We start from the raw sequence: 21,928 nt of genomic DNA, 5'->3' as shown, positions 1-21,928 counted from the left end.
GCAGTAGAATATGTACTTAAATAGAAAATAATTTCTATTGGGCCAGCCATTTTCAAGGTCTCAGAATCCCTTGGTTTCAGGACCTCTTGAATAAAAAATATTTTCTCTTAAAAAATAGAGAACACCAAAAAGCTTTTCTTTATGTGGGACATATCCACTGATATTTACCATATGAGAAATTAAACCTGAGAAATTTTAAAAACACAAGAACTGTCAGGGCATACATCATCATATATCATGTAGCATTTAGAAATTCCGTATTACATTCAGGAAAATAATACTTAAATGGCAAATAAAGTTTTAGTAGTATCAAGAAAATAGTTTTAACCTGAAAACACTTTAAAAGGGTCTCAGGAACACCGAGAGGTCCCTGGAACACACTAGGTAAACTACTGGATTAGACTATTTACTATATTTTAAAATAAATCATGAACCCCTCATTACCACTACCTTTTCAGAATCTGGAAACCCTGATTGAAAATGATTTATTTATGACAGAGGACTTATTTCAGAGACAAGGAAAAAAGATTCAGGGAAGTCAAGGGGCAGACCTAAGATCACACAGCTAGTCAATGGCAGATATCTAATATTACTATATTAAAGAACATATTTTTGGTTTCTGATTACAAAGTATCAGTAGACAAATATTTGGGGACAGTTGGTAATAAGGAAAGCAATTACACAATAGTGAAACAGGGTATCAAAATTGCAAAGATCTCTTGAATAAGCCAGTACTTTCAGTGTTGTGCATGAAAAGCTAATAGTGCTGGCTTCACTTCTCCATTCATTTATAACGTGCTACTCATAGGGCTCCTACTGATGAAGCAAATCCATGGTCCCTGTCAGACTAGCTTAACTAAAAACTACATTTCCACTTCAACTTCCAGACAAGATGGAGTAACAGACCAGATTAACCCTCACACTTGAAACAATAAAAAAATAAACAAAATACATTAAGCAAGAGTTTTGAGACACAGGACATGGTCAGTGCAGGACAGTGATCCCTGAGAGAGGGGAAACAAAGTGAATCCTATGATTGCTGGGGGGAAGGGGAGAGGCAGGAGACAGGGAGAAGAGGAGGAAAAGGAAGAAGGAGAAGAGGAAAAGAGATGGCAACTTAGAACTCTATACCTTGTACAAAAAATTAAGAATATTTCAGACACATGGAACATGAAAAACTTATCAGTACCAGACCTACACAATGAGGAATGTTAAAGGAAGTTCTTCAGTCGAAATGAAAGTAACACCAGACCGAAATACAGATTTACACAAAGAACTAAAGCATGTACTCTGGCTACAATGTTATTTTAAATATCAATAATAAAAACATATCTACAGAATCTCCAAATATTTCAAAATTAAACAATATAACTGTAAATAACCCAAGGGTCAAGGAAGAAAGCAACAGGAAAACTGCAACAGAGCAGGACCTCCCCCACCCCCACCCCGGCCCCAAGTACAAAACCGAACAGTTAATGATTAGGACAACAGTCACAGACTCAGTGTCTGATGCACACTCCTGAATTGTTTTACAGATACTATAACTGCTACCACAGGAAAAAAGCTAACTGCATGATGACCAGACTGTAGCCATGACATAAGCTGCTCCAGCTTGAGCAGTATTGAATCTATGGCTAGCACAATTCCAAGAACTGGCCTCAAGAGAATGGGATTAACATTATTGCTCATAATAATCTATTTCTTTGTGGGCATCAAAGTAATTGTAGCTTTCTTTACCCGTATATATAAGCAGACAACCAAAATCATCAGCAGAGATGCTACAGACCCATGCTGACAACCCTCCACTCTGAGAATATAGCACTCTATGTCAGCATGAAGAAGTTACAAGACAGACCTTCATCCCTAACCCCACAGAAATGAAATGATGTTCTGACAAGTGGGGATTTGTAAGCAGCTCTTTGCAGGAAACCACCCTCAGCAGGAAGCCACCCTCAGCAGGAAGCCCCTTTTCTTGTCACTTTAGCAAAGCTATATTGTAACTAACTTTTAAACCAGGTGCCACCATGCTCTACTCATTTCTGGCCCAAGCACAGCTTTCAAATCTTTTAATCACACAATACCTTGTCTAACTTGTTGGTTCTTTCCATAGATCAAAGAAGTAGAAATGAAGAATAAGCAATGAAATGTAGAAATGAAGATGACCAGATCTCTCCCTTAGCTTCCCCTTCAGTCATCTCCCGAACAAACTGTGTGAACAAGATAACATCTAGAGGAAGATTACAAGAAGTCAACGAGCCTGCAGTGGGGGGATGATGATGACTCTGACCCCCTATCTCAATGATTAACGGAGATTACTTCCCTCCTTCTCTTTAGAAGTTTCATGGCTGAGCAGAATCTTCGGAGGTGGTTTGTGGGGGATGCTGAGTCCACCATCTGCCCAGATTGCTGCCATTCTGATTAAGAGCACCTTTCTTTTCTACTGTTTGTAAGTCTGTAACTGATTTTGTAAGCAGGAAGTGGGGGGACCTGATTCATTCAGTAATAAAATTATAAAGTATTTTGAACTGAATGAAATGAAAACAGAAAATAGGAATAATTGTGGGATGCAGGTAACACCATGGTCAGAGGAAAATTTATTGTACTAAATGCCTGTTAGAAAAGATGAAAGATCTCAAATCAATGACCACAACTTCCACCTTAAGAAACTAAAAAACAAAGAGCAAACTAAACTCAAAGTAAAGGTAAGAGTAGAAGTCAAACATACTGAAAGCAGAAAAACAATTGAGAAAACCAAAGAAACAAAAACTAGTTCTTCGAGAATGTCAGTAAAAGAGATAAGCCTCTAGCCATACTGATCAGGAGAAAAAGAAATAATTCACCAATATCAGGAATGAGGTAGGGATTTTAACTACAGGTCCTACAAATGCTGTGCCAGGTAGACTCTAAGATGGCCCTCAATGATCTATGTCTTCTGGTATTCATACCCCTATATAAGCCATTCCTCTTCAGTGTGACCTGGCCTAAGCGACTTGCTTTCAATCAAAAGAATATTGCAAAAGTGATGGGATGCCATTTCCATAATTAGGCTTCATAATACTGTGCCTTCTATCTTCCTAGCAGATCCCTCTTCCCTTGATGGCTATGATGAAGTAAGCTGCCATAACAGAAAGGCCCAACTGGCAAGATACTGAGGGCAGCTTCCAGCCAACAGGGGACTTTGATCCTTAGTTCAACAAACCAAAAGGAACTGAATCCTGCCAAAAAACACATGATCTTGGAAGCAGATCCTTCCCCAATCAGTCTTTCAGTTCTGGCAAGTACTTTGCTTACAGTCTTATAAAAGACCCTGAAGCAAAGGACCAAGCTAAGCTATACCTAATTCCTCACCCACAGAAACTGTGAGTCCATAATATGTACTATTTTAAGCCACTAAAATTGCAGTAATTTATTATTATAGCAAGAGATAACTAATATAAATATTTAAAAGGTAATAGAGAATTATGAACAACTTTATGCCAATAAATTCAACTTAGATGAAATGGACAAATGGATATATTTCTTAAAATACACAAACTAACAAAGCTCACTCAAGAAAAAAATTGAATAGTTCTTATCTACTAATAAAGTTAAAATTAAAAGCCATCTCTCAAAGAAAACTCTAGGCCCACATATCTTCACTGGTAAATTCTACCAAATATTTAAAGAGGAAATAATACCAACATTACATAAATTCTGCCAAAAAATTAAAATGGAAGTAATAATTCTCAACTCATTCTTTGAGGCCAGTATTATCATGATATCAAATTCTGACTGACAGGACAAGGAAAAAAAAATCATACAGATCAGTATTACTCAAATATAAAAATTCTTAACAACATTTTAGCAAATTGAATTCAACAATATATAAAAGAACAACACATAGTAATCCAGTGCTATTTATCTCAGGAATGCAAGGTTGGTTTAAAATTAAAAATAGTAATCAATATAATCCCACAGTAACACACTACAAAAGAAAATCCATATGACCACCTCAATGGATGCAAAAAATTATTTTAATAAAATCCAACACCCATTTTTGATAAATACTCTCAACAAATTAGGAATAAAAGGAAATTTCCTCAATCTAATAAATCACACGAATGAAACGTATAACTAATGTCATGCTTAATGGCGAAAGACTGGTTGTTCTTCCAACATCAAGAACAGGGCAAAGCTATCCGCGCTTGTCACTTCTGTTCAACACTGTACAAGAAATCATAACCAATTCAATAAAGGGGAAAAATCCAGATTGGAAAAGAAAAAGTTAAATTCTCATTATCCAAACAGAAAATCCTCCAGCATGTACAAAAAAACTACTACAGCTAGTGAGTTTAGCAAGGTGCAGGATATAAGGTCAATATACCAAAACTTATTATAGTTTTTATATAAGGCATGAACAAACAGAAATTTAAATTTATAAGTGCATCAAAAATTATTTAGTGGTCTTCCCTGGTGGCGCAGTGGTTGAAAGTCCGCCTGTTGATGCAGGGGACGCGGGTTTGTGCCCCGGTCCGGGAGGATCCCACATGCCGCGGAGCGGCTGGGCCCGTGAGCCATGGCCACTGAGCCTGCGCTCCGCAACGGAAGAGGCCACAACAGTGAGAGGCCCGCGTACCGCAAAAAAAAAAAAATTATTTAGTGATAAACTAAAGATGTGTAATATGTGTTCACTGAAAACTATAAAACATTACTAACGGGAATTAAAGAAGACTTAAGAGAAAGTTATACCATAGTCACTGATCAGAAGATTCCACATTGCTAAAATATCAATTCCTCTTAAACTGATGAGATTCTATGCAACTAAAATCCCAGAAGATTTTCTAGAAACAGATACGCTGGTCGAAATGTTTCAGTGTATATGCAATGTACCTAGAATAGGAAAAACAATTTTGAAACAGAATAATTAAGGTTGGATGACTTATACTACTTGATATCAAGATGTATTTTAAGGTACAGTGATCAAGATAATATGGTATCGATGTAAAGGTTTAAAAAAAATCAATGGAACAGAACAGCGAGTTCAGAAATTGATCCTCACATACACAGTTAATTGATTTTCAACAGAGATAACAGGGGAATTCAATGGGGAAAAGGACAATCTTTTCAACAAACAGTGCCAACAAAATTGGATACTCTTATGCCCAAAAAAAAAAAAAAAAAAAAAAAATCAATTTTGACCCTGACTTTATACTTAACCAAAACTGAGCTTGCAATGGATCATGGATCTAAATTAATAGTTAAGTATATAAACTGTCTAATTTACTATTTCTTGAGACTGTTACTATCAGTCAAACAATTCATATGTAACACAGAAAGATTCCACGGTAGGAAAAAAAATGTGAGAAGAAGTATATTCTGCTCCTTTCTTAAAGATTTATAATTTACAATAATATTAAAAACTGAGACACCTAATACCAACAAGGAAATCTAATTTTTTTAACTCAATAATACATAAATATATTGGACCACAGAGCTCTGTATTTATATATTGTTTATTAATAACCTATTGAGCCCAGTTCTAGAAACTCTGATAGTGTTCAAAAATTTTTGTTTTACATGTTAGGAATTAAGTCCAGAATAAGTAACTCATCAGTCCTCTGTTCTTTGTATTACAAAACATCACTTTCACTTGATATGCCCTGGAGGTTTTATAACCAAGTATTGCTTTTATTTTTGTGCTTCTACTCTCCCTGGGCCTTCATTACTACAACTTTTATCATTCTGTGGTATAACAATCTGTTTTTCTCATGAGAAGGAACACTCCTTTTGCCCAGGAAACGTGGACTGCTCATTTTCATTCTGCCCAACTAATGCCAGTGACTAGAAAATAGTGAAATCTCAGTAAGTGCTTCATAAGTAAAAAAAAGTGGGAGAAAAAAGGATTTTCATGTGAACAGCACACAAACTAAAATATGGACACCCAAGAGAAGACTGTAAAATTCTAAACTGGGAAGGAAGATACTGAGGAAAAGTGATCTAAGAGAGCAAGGTAGGGTTACTGGAAAATGAAAAAAATATTTACAGAGCAAGAACTCAGAAAAGTCTAAACTTAATAAGATTTCATGGTATCACCAATGCAGAGAAGACGTTTGGTTCAGTACAGGTGATATTTCATTGCTCAATTACTAAATAATTTCCTATACTATACACCAAGAACATGATTGCTCCATGCAAAAAGCAGCAGATTGATAATGATATAAAACCACATGAAAATAATTACTTCATTTGAAAGCACAAAAGATTAAGTGTCTGTTCAATATGTTGAAGGAAAACAGTCCAAGCTTCTTATTCTCAGAATAAAAATGTTAGAATATATAACAAAAGTACATCACAAAAGGAACTGACATTAGTTGATCATGCTACGCCTTTGACATACATAAGCTCATTGAGGATCACTACCTTGTGAGGTAGATATCTTTCAAACAGATTTGAGAAATTAACTGAAGCCTCCTCTTTTAAAATCTACATTCTGTCATAAGAATGTAGACTAATAAGAATCTACGTTCATAAGAACCTGGATTGGCCAATTTTATTTTTCCGGATAATTCCAAATCCCAAGATCTGTTCATCTGTAATGAACGTTTCCAATAATTTCAATTTTATAAACATAATTAACTTTTCCTGACTTATAGGACCTCTTGGTGGGCATTTAAAAACTGCAACAGATCCCCCATCTTGTTCAGGACATACTCCAGGAATTCAAAACAGCTGTCTTTCTAAGGAGCATCCAAGACTTGTAAAATTCTTAACATGGTTTTGTATCAAAATGGAGTAACTTTTCAAGAGACTGACTGTAAAAAGAGGAACACTTATAGACTTCTTAATAAATTACACATATGTGCTAAATACTTTATGCCTCTACTTAATTCTTACACACTTCTTATGAGATAAATCTCTTTGCAGATAAGAAATCTGAGGCTCAGAGATTAAGTTATTTTATCCTTTCCAAGGTCAAATACAGTGGTGATACCAGGAAGCAAATTTATCCGATTCATTCCATGGCTTATATTTTTAATGTATAAAATGTGAATAATATTTTTATAATAAATAATGATAGTGACATCATCTTACAACTTCTAGAGTATGTGTCAAAGTCCTGGACAAGTAGTAATAACAACTATTTTGGGGTCTCTCTTAAACTTCAGCAAGTGTGATATGGTCCAAAGGGACAGTAATTTAAAATCATACTGCCTGGTTACTACTCTTGTGTGCTTAATATCTGGTAAGTTATCTACCTTCTCTGAGCCTCAATTTCTTCACCTCTAAAATGGATGGGATTTTTTAAATGGCTTCTTGATGAGCTGGTATGAAGCTTAAAAAAGGTAACATGTGAAAGGTTTTAAACTATATTGTGACAAGTGGTAGTTGTAAATATTGTTACTAATTAAAACAGGCTAAGCAGGCCTAAAAATGTATTCTGCCAGAATCTACCCTCCATTATTTTCTCATGAATAAGAAACATTTAAATTTATAGAAAATAACTTTTAAAAAAAGCTGTCAGAAAATAAATCCTCAACAATTACAAAAAAGGATGTAAGAGAGATTCAAAGATTATTATGTTTTGACTTCCACTTGTTAACTTTCAAGACCCAACACTGAGAAGATTAAAAAAAAAAGAGAATTGTAAAGATCAATCCTGATAAAGATGCTATTTCACAGGCATACAAAGTTAAATGAAACTCACAATGAGGTGAGAAACTGACATACAGGCTCTTTCCAAAAGATCTATGTTAGAGCATCTCAACAGGCATTGTCCCTGTTGAATGGCTAAACTTAAAAAATAGGTTTGACTGGCTTAAAAATGGGAGTGGACAATCTGATAGCTATGTGATTTCTTTCATTTTAAATATCTGCTAGCAAGAGATTTAAAGGAGCTTACATCATCTTAACCCAATTTCTCCTTATCCAAAAACATTACGATTACAATTTATAGGCAGGTGCTGTTTGAATACGACCAAGATTAACAAACAACATTTTCTCTCATGGGTTTATTTGAACCTAACTTTAAAATACACCCTTTTCTTACCCATAGTTTTCTTCACATTCAGAACATTCAGAAGGAGCAGTTACATAACAAAACAGAGATCAATGGGAACATAGATGCAATATATAGAAAACACTTACTTTAATTCTCTGTCCCTCCTGTCTTGCTTTGCTATTTAACTGCTTCATCTCGTGTTTTGTACCTGAGATCAAGAGGCATAAAATACTATTTCAAAATTTGTGTGTCCTTTCTAATTATTGCATTTGATCCCCTAGTAGCTATAAAACCTATACCATTATCCCCCTCAAAAATAAAAACAATGCAAACAGTAAACAATCTAGAGAAAATATGTGCTCTAAGGGAGTGAACTTTATTACCCATTAACGCTGACAAATGGGGGACAATGAGTAAAAACTATTTTATTTACTTTTTATTCACACAACTAGATTTTCCCATTTGCAAGGGAAGCTATTTATCAAAATCAAACAATCTGGTAGTTGTATAACACAACCACAACTAACTTGTCAAAGGCTAAATAAAACACATGGAGCTTAATTCAGGAGTCATCATTCTCTGGGGATAGTGAGTCTACATGATTTCATATTTTCCTCATTCACCAAGTGTACCAGTTTCTTTTTCCTTTGTGACATCTCTCCTCTCTCCAATATTTTGTGGTCTTGATCCTATCATCCCAATCTAAGTCTTATTTCATCCCAAGTGGGCCTGTGTAGTAACATCATATCAGATTATCCAATTTCTTGTGTTTGGATCCATCCTTCATACCACAGCATATCGATATTTATAAAACCCTTTGTGCCATTCCCTGTGACAAAGTTTATTTTTAATTGGTTCTCTATTTCTCAAAGGACAGACTTTATTTCTTCTACAGAAAGGTTATCTGCCTTATCACACTATTCACCTACAAAGCAAGGTGATTTACTATATTCTAAATTTTGTGGTTTTGGTGCCTCTGTAACTTGTGGTCCCATCATTCTACCTTCCCAGAAAGAGCTGTCTTCCTTTCAACCTTATTCACACAAATATTGTTTGTCCTACAATATTCTACTCAAACTCTTCCTATTCTATTAAGTCTTTCCTGACCACTCAAAGGAATTTCTCCCTCTCCTGTAATCTCATGGTAATCAGTGAAATTACTTTGGTAATTAATTATTTGTTGCCTAATTAGAGCTTCTCACTGCTGCCTTAAAAGAGTTAAAGTTTTACAGTTTATTTAAAATAAAGATGACTTGGTAAGTATGACTTGTATTTCCAACCATATTTCCTGAACTCTAAGATACACATTTATTCACTTTTGACATTTCAGAAACTGAGTGCATCTACAAATCTCAGCAGGGTAAAACTGGGGAACCACAGAAAGAGCAAGTTCCTTAAAAGCAGGCAGACAACACTGTCAGCCTTATTTACAAGGGTAGCTCTCATGCCACTGTGCTCTGCTGGGAGAAGAAAACAACATGTTCTCTCTGCTCCTAGGTACTCCCAAGGCCCCTACTGTCAAATGTAAATGAACTACACACCAGGTTCTCTCAAAACTCCACCAGTATAACCCTTCCTGGAGTCAGAACGACCTCTGTTTGTTTTGCATAGATAACATGTGATGGGAATTAAGCCCCTATTATGCCATCTCCAACTTGCTACCCTTCAAACTTCAGAGTGGTTATTAGCCAAACTCTTCCATATATATGAAGGAACAGATATTGAATACTTGCTAAGAATGGAGAGAGCACTAAGCAAAATTAAAGATCCCTTTAGCCACATCTGACAGAAATGGTCCAGAGTTGTTAGAGAAGTAACATTAAATGAATACAGATAACCTTACGGACTCATTTTAGTGTCCATAGAATCTGAAAGCTCTATGTTTACTCTAGTTGAATTTTTATTTATTTTTGTTTCCTTTAACCCAAGTACCTAATCTATGGCTTTGTGTATGACTCTCAGAAATCTAGAACAAATTCTGAATCCTTGTACCCTAATATTTTCATTTTTCTACCTGATCTGGTCTGTCAGGCTGCCATCCACAAGTATTCCTGACAGCTGATCTGAGAAATGACCACTGCTGGTGCTTTTTAAATAAACTGTACCCTCATATCCCTTCACTGCAACAGGTAGCACAAGTCACACAGTATGTTTACAATGAAAGAACTCAAAACATATCAACTATTTATCCCCTAACAGAAAGTCCCTGAGATTATTTTGTGCTGAGTCATACACAGCAGCTAAGCTAAGTATTTTAAAGCCAACTCATCACCACATAACTGGTTTTCCCCTTCTCCACTAATAGGCCTAAGTCCGGAACTTCAGTAAGGTAGTTATTATTAGTATCCACCACCTCCGGCCCCCACAACCAGTGCAAAAGGGAAAAGAAAAAAAATGTTTGAGGCAAAGAGAAGCAACGTGCCTAGAGTCATACAGCTAAGAAATAGGAGTGCCAGAAACAGCACAGGCATCTTGATTTCAACATTCAAGCTCTTAAATTGTACACTATTCTGCCTCATGAAACACTATACCTGCCAGGCAAATTTTTTAAAAAATCAAATAACGTCCAATGCCCTCTTTATCAATTGTAGATCCTCTTCTTTTTTCACCTTTGTCGTCTCTCTCCTCCCATTCCTTCAGTATATGGCAGAAAATTTAAGACAATTCTTTGAGTTGGGAAATTCTAAGGTAAGGGGGTTAAAAATACTAGCACAGAATTCAGAATATGTGAGTTCTAGGCCAGAGTCTGTCATTGACTAGGCAAACTTTCTGACCAAATCTCATGTGTATTTTGTATCAACAGCACACATCTCAACCTAGCCAAATCTCATACTCTCTTAAGTTTCCTCCTCTACGAACTAAAAGGACTGGATATAAATAAAACACCTTCTAGTTTTGAAAATTCTTCTAGCTTTCAAAATCTGAATATTGCAAAATGGGGAGGGAAGGAAGAACAACACGAGCAAGATTGTTTCATTCTGCAAACCATATTATAAAGAGAAGGGCGGGGGCAGCTTCCCTGGTGGTGCAGTGGTTGAGAGTCTGCCTGCTGATGCAGGGGACACGGGTTCGAGCCCCTGTCTGGGAAGATCCCACATGCCGCGGAGTGGCTGGGCCCGTGAGCCATGGCCGCTGAGCCTGCGCGTCCAGAGCCTGTGCTCCGCAACGGGAGAGGCCACAACAGTTAGAGGACCGCGTACCGCAAAAAAACAAAAACAAAAACAAGAGAGGCGGGGGGGCTTCCCTGGTGGTGCAGTGGTTGAGGGTCCACCTGCCAATGCAGGGGACACGGGTTCGTGCCCCGATCTGGGAAGATCCCACATGCCGCGGAGTGGCTGGCCCGTGACCCATGGCTGCTGAGCCTGCGCGTCCGGAGCCTGTGCTCTGCAACGGGAGGGACCACAACAGTGAGGGGCCCGCATATCGCAAAAAAAAATAAAAAATAAAATAAAGAGAAGGGAAAACCATGGTAGAAATTTAGCAATTAGAAAAAATAAGCACTCAAACTCTACTCAATTGAATGTTGTTCCTTTTCCAAAAATAACTACCACAATGGGTTATATGTAACCTGAAAATACTTATGATTAAACTGCCAACTCCTGGGCATTGATGGTACCTATAAATATAATTTCTATTAGTGGTTACCTACCAGTGAACTCATACCTTTTAAATTAAGGAATGCAAAACTCTGTATTGTAGGAAAGAGTATCAACAGAAAGACTTCTCTTTCCTATGAGCCCTCTCATAACACCTTGCCCAGGGTATAAACTGCAACGGTACTTCGGCACTGTGAGCTTGGCCTAGGTCGGGTAGCAGAGCTTAAAAGGGCAGGAAAACCAAGATGACATGGCCCCTTGGAATTTCCGTAAACTAAAATGATCAGACAATATTTTTGAAACAGAATTTGTACATGAGGAAATATAAGCATGAAAATATATAATAAAATATTAGATATTTGGAGAAAATAATAATGGTGGTAATAACAGTAACAGCAGCTTTCATTTATTGTATCAATAAATGAAATACTTCATAGCTATTATTATACTCCATCTTTACCAAAATCCTACAAAGTATCTGTAAGATTATCATAATTATAGAGATTAGAAACCTGAGGCACAAAGAGGTTATGTAATTTGTCCAAGGTCACAGAGCACGACTCTTCAGAGGCTGTGATCTTAAATAAAATGCTTCACTAAGCAGTGTCATCAATCAGGGCAATAATTTGTAAGCACAGAAGAAAGCCCTATAACCATTAATTAATACCACCACCACCTACTTCAAGCTTCACCAGCTTGTATCAATTTCGGTTCCTTCCCGTCCTCAAACTCCAAACGCAATTAATCTAGTATATCTAATGATTCTTCCTCAATCTGATTATATTCAGCAAACACATACACAGCATTCATTATATATAAAGCATTATACAGACAAAAACTTTTATATCAAAGTTTCTCAGAAGACTTCTGCATTCCCAAGAAAGAAATTGCAGGGGAAAGGAAATCAATTTTATTTATGTCCTTTACAATTATAAAAGAAGTAAAAGTATAGTATTAATAAGCATGACTGAATCAGAAAGCAATTCTTATTCATTACACTTAGAATGCAGCACAGTTGCAAATGTATTCATTCATTTAAACGTGTTTGTTACAAGTAAATCTAGTTGATAAATTCTGAGATATATAAGATTAAAGCCAACACTTACAGAACACTCATTATGTACTAGACACTGATCTAAGCACTGCCCACTGTACATGTATCTCATTTAATTCTCACAACAACTTTGTAAAGTAATTATTATTATCCCCATTTCACAGATGAGTAAACTGAGGTACAGTAAATTTAAGTAACTGGACAAGAATCACACATGCTGTAAGTGGCAGAGCTGGGATTCATCCCAGGTAGTCTGGCCCCAGAGTATGTGCTCTTAATCACTGCCTTCTAAAGACGGGGAGTTGGGGGGGGGGAATCTGAAACTAGAATAAATCATTAACACTGTAGAAAATAAGAAAAATCATGATATTCTCTGGCCTTTATGCCTGGTTACAAAGGTCAAATATAGAAAACATTCATTTGTAGGAAAGAATAAAAAATAAGGGAGGGAGGGGACAAAGTCATTAATTAATTATACCTCTGCCCATGTCTAAATTATCTGAGATTAATCGCTCCTTTCAGTCTCTGGTGCTTTAAATTCAATCACCACTTTCACAAATTTCTGAAAATAGAAGCGCTATTCAATCATGATGATGCTTTTATCTGTTCACGTGTGTGTTTTTGTTCTGCACAGGTGGGGAGTAGGTCAACGGTGCTGTGGGTAGTTCTGATAACCGGAAACTCAACCAACCACCTGTACGCTATGAGGCTACTTTTCTGGTGGTTTTGGGAAAAACAGGGAAGACACACTAGAAAGAGCTCTGCTGTAGTGACTTTCCTTACTTCTGAAAATGGGCATAGGGTGAAACACTGAAAAGAAGTTTGTGGCCTCTTAGCCACACAATTCCAGTGGAACTCACTTATGCATCAAGGTTACTAGAGCAGAATGGTATCTTCATCAAAATTAAAGTCAGGACCGAATAGGCAAAAAGTATAAAGAGAAAAAATTCTCCTTGAGAAGTTGTTAAATAAATATTGATCTCAACCCTTCATGATTCTGAATAGCCAATCGTGTACACTAAAATGTATAGTAATACAGTATTAATAGAGTTCATATGCTAAATACTGCTTACAGTACTACAAAAAATTATTTTCTCCCTTATAGTTTTTTTTTTTTTTTGCGGTATGCGGGCCTCTTACTGCTGCGGCCTCTCCTGTTGCGAAGCACAGGCTCCAGGCGCGCAGGCTCAGCGGCCATGGCTCATGGGCCCAAGCCACTCCGCGGCATGTGGGATCTTCCCGGACCGGGGCACAAACCCGTGCCTCCTGCATCGGCAGGCGGACTCTCAACCACTGCACCACCAGGGAAGCCCCCCATTTTGCAGTTTTTAAATACCTTTTTATCACGACATACCACAAAAAGTAAACTTAAAATTTTTTCTATCATTAATGTAAAATCAAATTATTTATTAAATGAGATTTTCCGTGAAGGAAGTGTGTTATTTATAGAATATAGTAAAGTCTAAATAAATGTCATTCACATAATTTCTACAAAGGCATCTAAAATTTCATTAAAGCTTAAACTGACTTAATTTCACTAACAATGTGTCAAAACTAGCTTTTGGCCAATATCATTATTTATTTCTAAATTTTAAAAACTCACTGTATTAAAACACTAAGGAGAATTAAGTACTTTGTTCAACTGAGATTCTTATTAACAAAACTATATCCATCTATACTTATGATTATGAAAAACATGGTCAACGTGGTAAAAGATATTTAATAATAAAACTCAGAAAGTTGACAATCTTCCTATAAAGGAGTGCTGAGGACAGCTTCAAAGATAACCATAAATGTCTCTCCCTGATGAGAAGAGTTCAGGGGAGAAATAAATGGTTTGAAATTGTAAATAAAATATAACATCTTGACTAACACAGAATCATGACTAGGATAAAGGAAAAAAGTTACTGGAAGAGTAGATTTCACCAAAAACAAAAAGAAAGGAGGGCAGTAAATCACTGTTCTATCAGATCCCTCAGTAGCCAGGCAGGGAAAAAAATGTGTGTGAATAGTGTGTGCGTGCGTGTGCGCGTGCGCGCACGCAAGCATATGGCTGTATGGGATATCTGGAGATTAATCTGGATTTTTATAATAGAAAACTACTATGAAATCAATTTAACTTTTCACTGTACATAACATACACTGAAAAAACAAATTAAGAATAAAAAACTGCATTTCACATTTGACCTATAGATCAAATAGCAAAAAGAAAAGCAAGATTTGCTTTGAAGTCCATCTCTAAAGGTAAACTTAATTTCAGGAACATGAAATATATAAATGTTTGGATATATTATTATGGTCTCTTCTCCTAAAATCCTATTCAGTACTCAAGTAGAAAAACACTGAAAGCTTGAAAGGGAAGTAAGGTACAAAGGCACCATTTAATGTATATTAAGAAATAACATGTTATCACACAGTAACTCAAGGCTCTGAAAGAAAATAATCCAGTATCAACTAGTATTGTCCTCTAATACATAAAATCCCTACTTCAAAATCGAAACAGGAAACCTATCTTTCCTATTCACAATATTATTCAAAAAATAAAGAAATTTTAAAGGTGGAAGGAAATTTGGATATCAACCAGTTTACCCACAAGATAAAATATCACGTCCAAGATTAAGTAGCAAGTTCAAAGTAGTGTCGATAGTAGATCCTGTGATACCCAGGACAGTGCTGTTTACACTACAACTCAGCTTTCACAGCACTGATTTGAGAGAAGGAAACACTAAAACCCATGTTTAACAGTCTCTCTCTACAGTTTCCTGGATTCCACAGGACTATCCCAGTTCTTCTCCCAAGTATTTAAAATAAATTAAACATATTTACAGCCAAATATAATAGCAAAACCCATATTTTAGTAAGTATTTTCACTCAGCATTTTTCAATGCAAAACAGTGTAACCCATATGGAGACTATGAATTCCAATCACATTATTCAGGTTTTCTTCCACTTAAACCAATTTGCTTCTAGAGTTAAGTGCCCATAAATTTTATGCTTGTCTATTCTCTCTTGGTTAATTCTGAGAGAAATAAATAGTTCATTATTCATTCAAAGTATGACCTTTTGGAAAAGGTAGCTCTTAACCTCATCAATTTACTGCAGAATCTGGGGGCACAGCCTTTAATTTTATTGTCAATTCTTTGGTCTAATTTTCAGTCTCTCAGTCTCATTTTTTTAAGTTTTGGGGAATTTTTTTGTTCTTTTAATTTCTGGAAAAGGCTCTAAACTTTTAACCTTTCATTGTATAGCATGTTAGCTTGGTCCTATTTTCTCTTAACTGCCAACCAAGAAATGTCATCTGTTGTATCTGTTTTGATATGCTTCCAAGAGACAGAGCTATAGAATCCCTGATACAAATCGCTGATGACTACTATAGCAAGAATGTGAAAGGGGAGACTAGAAGCTGGTCCTTTGAGAGCTCTCAAGGCAAATAAACAATACAAGAAGAAAAATGACTATGTTTAGAGATTACTTAGTGAGGCATTCCAAGCTCTTCCAGCTTTAGTAAAGGATATTACAAGTAGTTGAGGTGTAGAAATAACATCAAGAATATTTCTTTCATTGTAGGACATAAAATGAACTCCCATAGTATGACAGTTAAGGGAAAGAATTAAAGCTACCATGAAGGTACTGGGTATTCTAATATATTCCCATAAAATACATTAATCTTCACTTCTCTTAGGAAATAGAACTCACATATGAAAGAACTTACTTATTCTGCCAAATTATCTTTACAATTTTAATCAAGGGTTGATGAGCAAACTTACTCTAGATGAGTCATAAGAGGGGCTTGGTTGACCACTTGTTCCCCAAGATGTTGTACCTCCTCGTTCATCCATACCTAAGGAGAGAAGAAAGTAAACAATATAAATCCAAGAGGATACAATGATGGGTTTTGTTTCGTATAGCAGATAATACAATTCAGTGGGTGGTATCTGCATTTGATTGGAACTGGCTGTGTATCAATCCTTACCTCAGAAACCTGCAGAAATAAGTTACTTGGGAGTATCGTTATCACTGCTCTATACAATGCCCTACATACATTGCCAATGTAGGTCTTTGGAGATTTTTGAACAGAGCATAATCTAGGTCTCTCCACCTGTCTCCACCCACTGCTACTTCTAAGAGTAGATGAATGCCCCACCCCCAACTTTCTAAAGTTTAGTACTGCCTCCATGAATATACGAAGTGAACAAGGGTTAGAAAATGAAGCAAGTCAAACAAGTGCTCGAGTTAATAAAACTGGTTTCTATCAAAGCACTGAGTAGCTGTTCTTAACTGAAGACATCAAACTAAATCAAACTATATCAAACCATATCAAATCAACATTAATTATATCAAAACTAATCAAAATGATGTGACAACTCATCCTAATAAAATCTCCTCTAAAGTCTGATTCTAAATGAGGAGGTCTATTCTTAAGAAAATTGCAAAGGAAGACTCAATGTGACAAGGATAAATTACCATTAACAACAAAACAGTTCACTATCCTCCTTAATGTTCCTTCTGAAGCTTTGGCTCTATTATTTTCACCTTCCAATCAATCCCCAGAAAAATCTGAAAGAGTTGGAGATCTCTCAATCCAGCCATTTCTCCCTTTTCTGTTTTGAAGACCAGCCTTTCTCATCCTTGACTCCTAACAGGGTACACTTTCCCAGCCCCTTCTGAGACTCTTTCTATGATGAAATACAAATGGTTGACTTTTTTTGTTTCATTCTTGCATGAGAAAACTCTAGATGTTACAAAAACAACATTCTGTTAAGTTTAGAACCTCTTTTTCTTCAAAAAAATTCCTTGAAGTCTTCTGTGATTTAGATGAGAAGTGGTCTGTACTAAGTTAAATGCTGCAAATTCTCCAATAACTAGCCACGATTCCCAAGGCTCTTTCATAGGGACCAAATTGCCAACTGAAGGACTAGGTGACAAAAGCAAGGAAAGGAAGTCAGTACCCAAAGTAAAATACACTAATTACTAATTCAGTTAGTAGGACCCTAATTTATTCTTTTTATGAATCTGTACTTCCTATATCAAAAACAGTACACAGAAAAGATGGGTACCTACTATAAACAACACACTAAGCACAATTTCAAATGAATCAGAAGCTTTAAAAACACACAGATTATATGTAAAAACAAAACAAAAACAACAACAACAAAAAGTGTTTTTGTTTTGTTCATTCTTGGAGAATTCTTATTGAAATTCTAGATTTAAGAAAGATTCTACAAGTCTGGGGAGTATCATGTAAAAACACACTTTGTTACTAAATATTTCTCCAGTATCCAGTTACCTGTGGTCTATTTTCCAAGCATTTTCTTTGCAATCAACACTGTAGAATAGCAGATAGGATTGCAATGAGACCCAATCCAAGACAAAGACTACTATCAATCTACAAAATCCATTAATATAAAGCTACTTACGAAACTGCAAATAATTTTAGGAAAAGTTTTATTTAAAAAGATCATACTTTCCATTTGTAACTTTTTTCCTAAATGAGTTATATTTTTAAAATATCATATATCCAAAGTAAAATGCAAAAGTAAATTGGCTCCTGAAAGCAGGGTCTCAAATATTTGCACACCCATGTTCATAGCAGCACTGTTTACAATAGCCAAAATGTAGAAGTGACTTCAGTGTCCATTGACAAATGAATGGATAAACAAAATGTGGTATATACCTACAGTAGAATATTATTCAGCTTCAAAAAGGAAAGAAATTCTTACACATGCTACAACCTGAGGACATTATGTTAAGTGAAATAAGCTAATCACAAAAGGACAAATAGTATATGGTTCCACTTATATGAGGTACCTAGAGTAGACAAATCCATAAAAAGCAGTGGTGGGCCTGGGGGTGGGGAGTAAACATAACTTTCATTCATTTAGAACATACAGTGCAAACTTATTTTGATGATCCTATTTCTAATGAAAATAATTTATTTTATGACTCTGAATTGCCTTTTATCAAATAATTAATAAATATGGGGTCTATGTGTTATTTTAAATACATATGTAAAAGAAAATAAATGGGTATCTGCTATAGAAAACATCTCAGACAAAATTTTAAGTGATAAATGAAATTCTGTGAAAACACATACTTAATTCTTATCAAGTGATACTAATTACTTCCACAACATCAAAGAAGAGCAAAGATTAATTAAATAAAATTGTAATTAATTAAGCCACCAACTAAAGAGTACTACATACCAATGATACAAGACATGTAGAGGGCTCAAAGGATGCTATAGAGTAACAAGGATCTGGCTAGGGTTTAAAAGAGCTCTACAGCTTTATTGTTAATGTATCTAGACTCTGAGCAGAAGATCGTGGCTGGCACTGACAAAGGCAAGAGTCATCCTTTAGCATCAACGACTCCTTTCTGCTCAACACAATGGCTGTACAAACATAGAATTATGACAGGAGTAATAAACTTTCCAAAGCTTCAGCCACAAGACCAAGGTAACCAGGAAAAAAGAAATTACCCACAGAAAATAAACAATACAGAAATTATACAAATTGATCAAAATCTGAAAAACAATGTATCAACAAGAAAATATACCACAGTTGCAATACAGTAATTAGGAGGAAAACATTTCTATTAAGATATGTCTGAATCACCACTGCCATATATTTTTCTTTCCTTCCGATTTCTAGTCTACATATGCCAATTCAACAATTTTTGAGATGCCAGTGCCTCAACTTACAGATTAAAATGGTAGATGTAACAGAAAGTTTAGGAATATTTAAGTAGCAGAAACACTTTTGAGTCTTGCTTAACTTTCTAATTAATCTATTCTATTTCTCTGCAACAAAATTAAAAGGGTTAACCAATAATTTAACTAATATAGAAATTTTAATTGATACTTTTAAAATCTTTTATATACAGAATCTCTTAAGTACCTGCTTTTCTGAATGGAACCAATAAAATCCAATATATATTTTGATTCCATGTGCCTCATTTTAAAAGTCTTAATATTTTATTTAACATTTTTCAGTAAAGAACAAACATTAAATTTTAGACCATATATCTAAAAACACTGGTTTGTGAATTCAATGGAACAATCTGCTTTCTTCTCTTGTGAAACATTTAATAGGAAAAGTAACTGAAAGCAAATCATAAATTACTACACATAAAGGCACTTCCCTAAGAGGCTGGGAGCCTGAAGAAGGAATACAAGGTGTAACCAAGTTTTTGAGATGTCAGAGAGCAAGACTCTTGGAGGAGCAAGTAAACTTAGGCAAGTAAAATATCTAGCATTACTTTCTTTCCTATGAAGGACTCAGGTACTACTTTGCCTGCCTCCTCTCTACTGCCACCATCTTTTTTGACTGAAAGTGCTCTCTTTCTTGAATCAGTATAAAATTATCTCACAGCTTCTATCCTTCTACTTCTTTCATTCTCCTAGCACAAAATCCTAGAGACTTCTCTAGGTTTTTAGCCATTAGCAAAAATTGGAAACATTTTTTTGGGGTACTGACTTTTCTATACCCTATACACCTGTTCCACACCACCCCCCCGCCAATCTGGGCCCCCAGGGGCTCAAAAAACAGTACAGGGTTTGTGTACATGAAGCATTATTCAAGCTTTGGTTAGGCTCAGACAAGACCTACCTGGAGGTAAAAGGGGTGAATGAGGAGTAAAGCTGCTGACCAGCTCCTCTCCCACCTGCTACCACCAGACCTATCACCAAAGACTCTGTCACCCTAGACTATGAGGGTGAAGGGAGAAACACGTCTGGAACTGGAAAATATTTCAGGTACTGGTGGGGAGTCTAGAGAGCAGAGAAGTAATGAAAGGGAAAGCAGGGTGGGGGATACACAAAATCAAGAGAAGAGTAGTTAGGATATCCCTGCAGCAAAGCTATAAGAAAAACAAGTCAGGGCTTCCCTGGTAGTGCAGTGGTTGAGAATCCTCCTGCCAATGCAGGGGACACAGGTTCGAGCCCTGGTCCAGTAAGATCCCACATGCTGTGGAGCAACTAAGCCCGTGCGCCACAACTACTGTGCCTGCACACTAGAGACCGCGAGCCACAACTACTAAGCCCGCGAGCCACAGCTACTGAAGCCCGTGCGCCTACAGCCCACACACTGCAACAAGAGAAGCCACTACAATGAGAAGCCTGTGCACCGCAATGAAGAGCAGCCCCCACTCGCCGCAACTAGAGAAAACCTGTGCACAGCAACGAAGACCCAATACAGCCAAAAATAAATTTAAAAAAAAAAAGCTTTTCAGAAAAACAAGTCAATACAGCCACATTGCTTTGTATTATGCCTGAGAGTTATTTCTTGTGGAAAAGGGACATATATAAAGTTGGGAGGAACAGCACAGTGGATTGTATACCTCTCTTACTCTCTGTCTCTTTCTCTCTTTCATGCACATACACACAGCTTTTGGTAGCAGTGAAATCAGGTTTTTACTCTAGCAAATAAAATACTTCAAAAATATCAAATCCCAACACTGTTATAAATAAGGAAAAGATAATATACTTTGCAGGACTGCCATCTGCTATAGGATGATTCAATAGATGATTTGATAAAAGAAATCTGATTGGAGATAGCTATGTCAGATAACCAAAGCTATGGATGTGTCTCTTCAGTAGTTTCTTCACTCAATTTTATTAGTGGGCTAATGATATTCCTTTAGATCAGACTCAAAGGCTGCAATCAATTGTAAAACAATATACACCTAAAAACCCACCACCACCATTTTTTATTATATTTCTCAAATTTTAGATACTTATGAAATAAATCTACCAATGTGTTTTTCCAGAAATTCACTGTGAAACAGAATCAATTAGAATATAAAAGCAAATCCTTTGTTTTTATGCTACACATTAACGAAAAACAAAACAGAAAAGTTATGGAAATGTTGAAATTGTACGGAAATATAAGACCTGCTGCTTCATATGAAGTACATAACATAGGTTACAGAATTATTTATTTATTTATTTATTTTTTGCGGTACATGGGCCTCTCACTGTTGTGGCCTCTCCCATTGTGGAGCACAGGCTCCGGACGCGCAGGCTCAGCGGCCATGGCTCATGGGCCCAGCCGCTCCGCGGCATGTGGGATCTTCCCAGACCAGGGCACGAACCCGCGTCCCCTGCATCAGCAGGCGGACTCTCAACCACTGCGCCACCAGGGAAGCCCCGGAATTTTTTTTTTTTTTTTACTAAAAAATTTGAGATTCTGAAAAAAAATAAAAATAAAAAAATTTTAAAAATAAAATATAATTTGAGATTCTGTAAAGTGAACTGTCAAATTAAAAAGTTTAACTCTTTTTAAAGTATGTAAGAAAATAAGA

General features: G+C 36.1%; 1 protein-coding gene across 5 annotated transcripts in view; it reads right to left on the bottom strand.

Moving 5' to 3' along the window:
- TCF12 (transcription factor 12) overlaps positions 1–21,928 on the bottom strand; it is a 377,241-nt gene that overhangs the window by 206,236 nt on the left and 149,077 nt on the right. For 4 of the 5 annotated variants that reach the window (XM_024767779.1, XM_024767777.1, XM_024767778.1 and 1 more), the window contains exon 4: positions 16,396–16,469. In XM_024767779.1, the coding sequence (XP_024623547.1) occupies positions 16,396–16,469 (74 nt within the window). Of the gene's footprint in view, positions 1–8,124; positions 8,187–16,395; positions 16,470–21,928 lie in introns of all 5 variants that reach the window. The other variant, XM_024767781.1, reaches the window with a different exon arrangement.

The sequence above is a fragment of the Neophocaena asiaeorientalis genome, unplaced genomic scaffold (assembly GCF_003031525.2).
Source record: "Neophocaena asiaeorientalis asiaeorientalis breed wild unplaced genomic scaffold, Neophocaena_asiaeorientalis_V1.1 scaffold71, whole genome shotgun sequence".
In the NCBI taxonomy this organism is placed as follows: domain Eukaryota; kingdom Metazoa; phylum Chordata; class Mammalia; order Artiodactyla; family Phocoenidae; genus Neophocaena; species Neophocaena asiaeorientalis.
The sequence above is the reverse complement of the archived record's forward strand: the minus strand, read 5'-3'. Positions and strand labels throughout refer to the sequence as shown.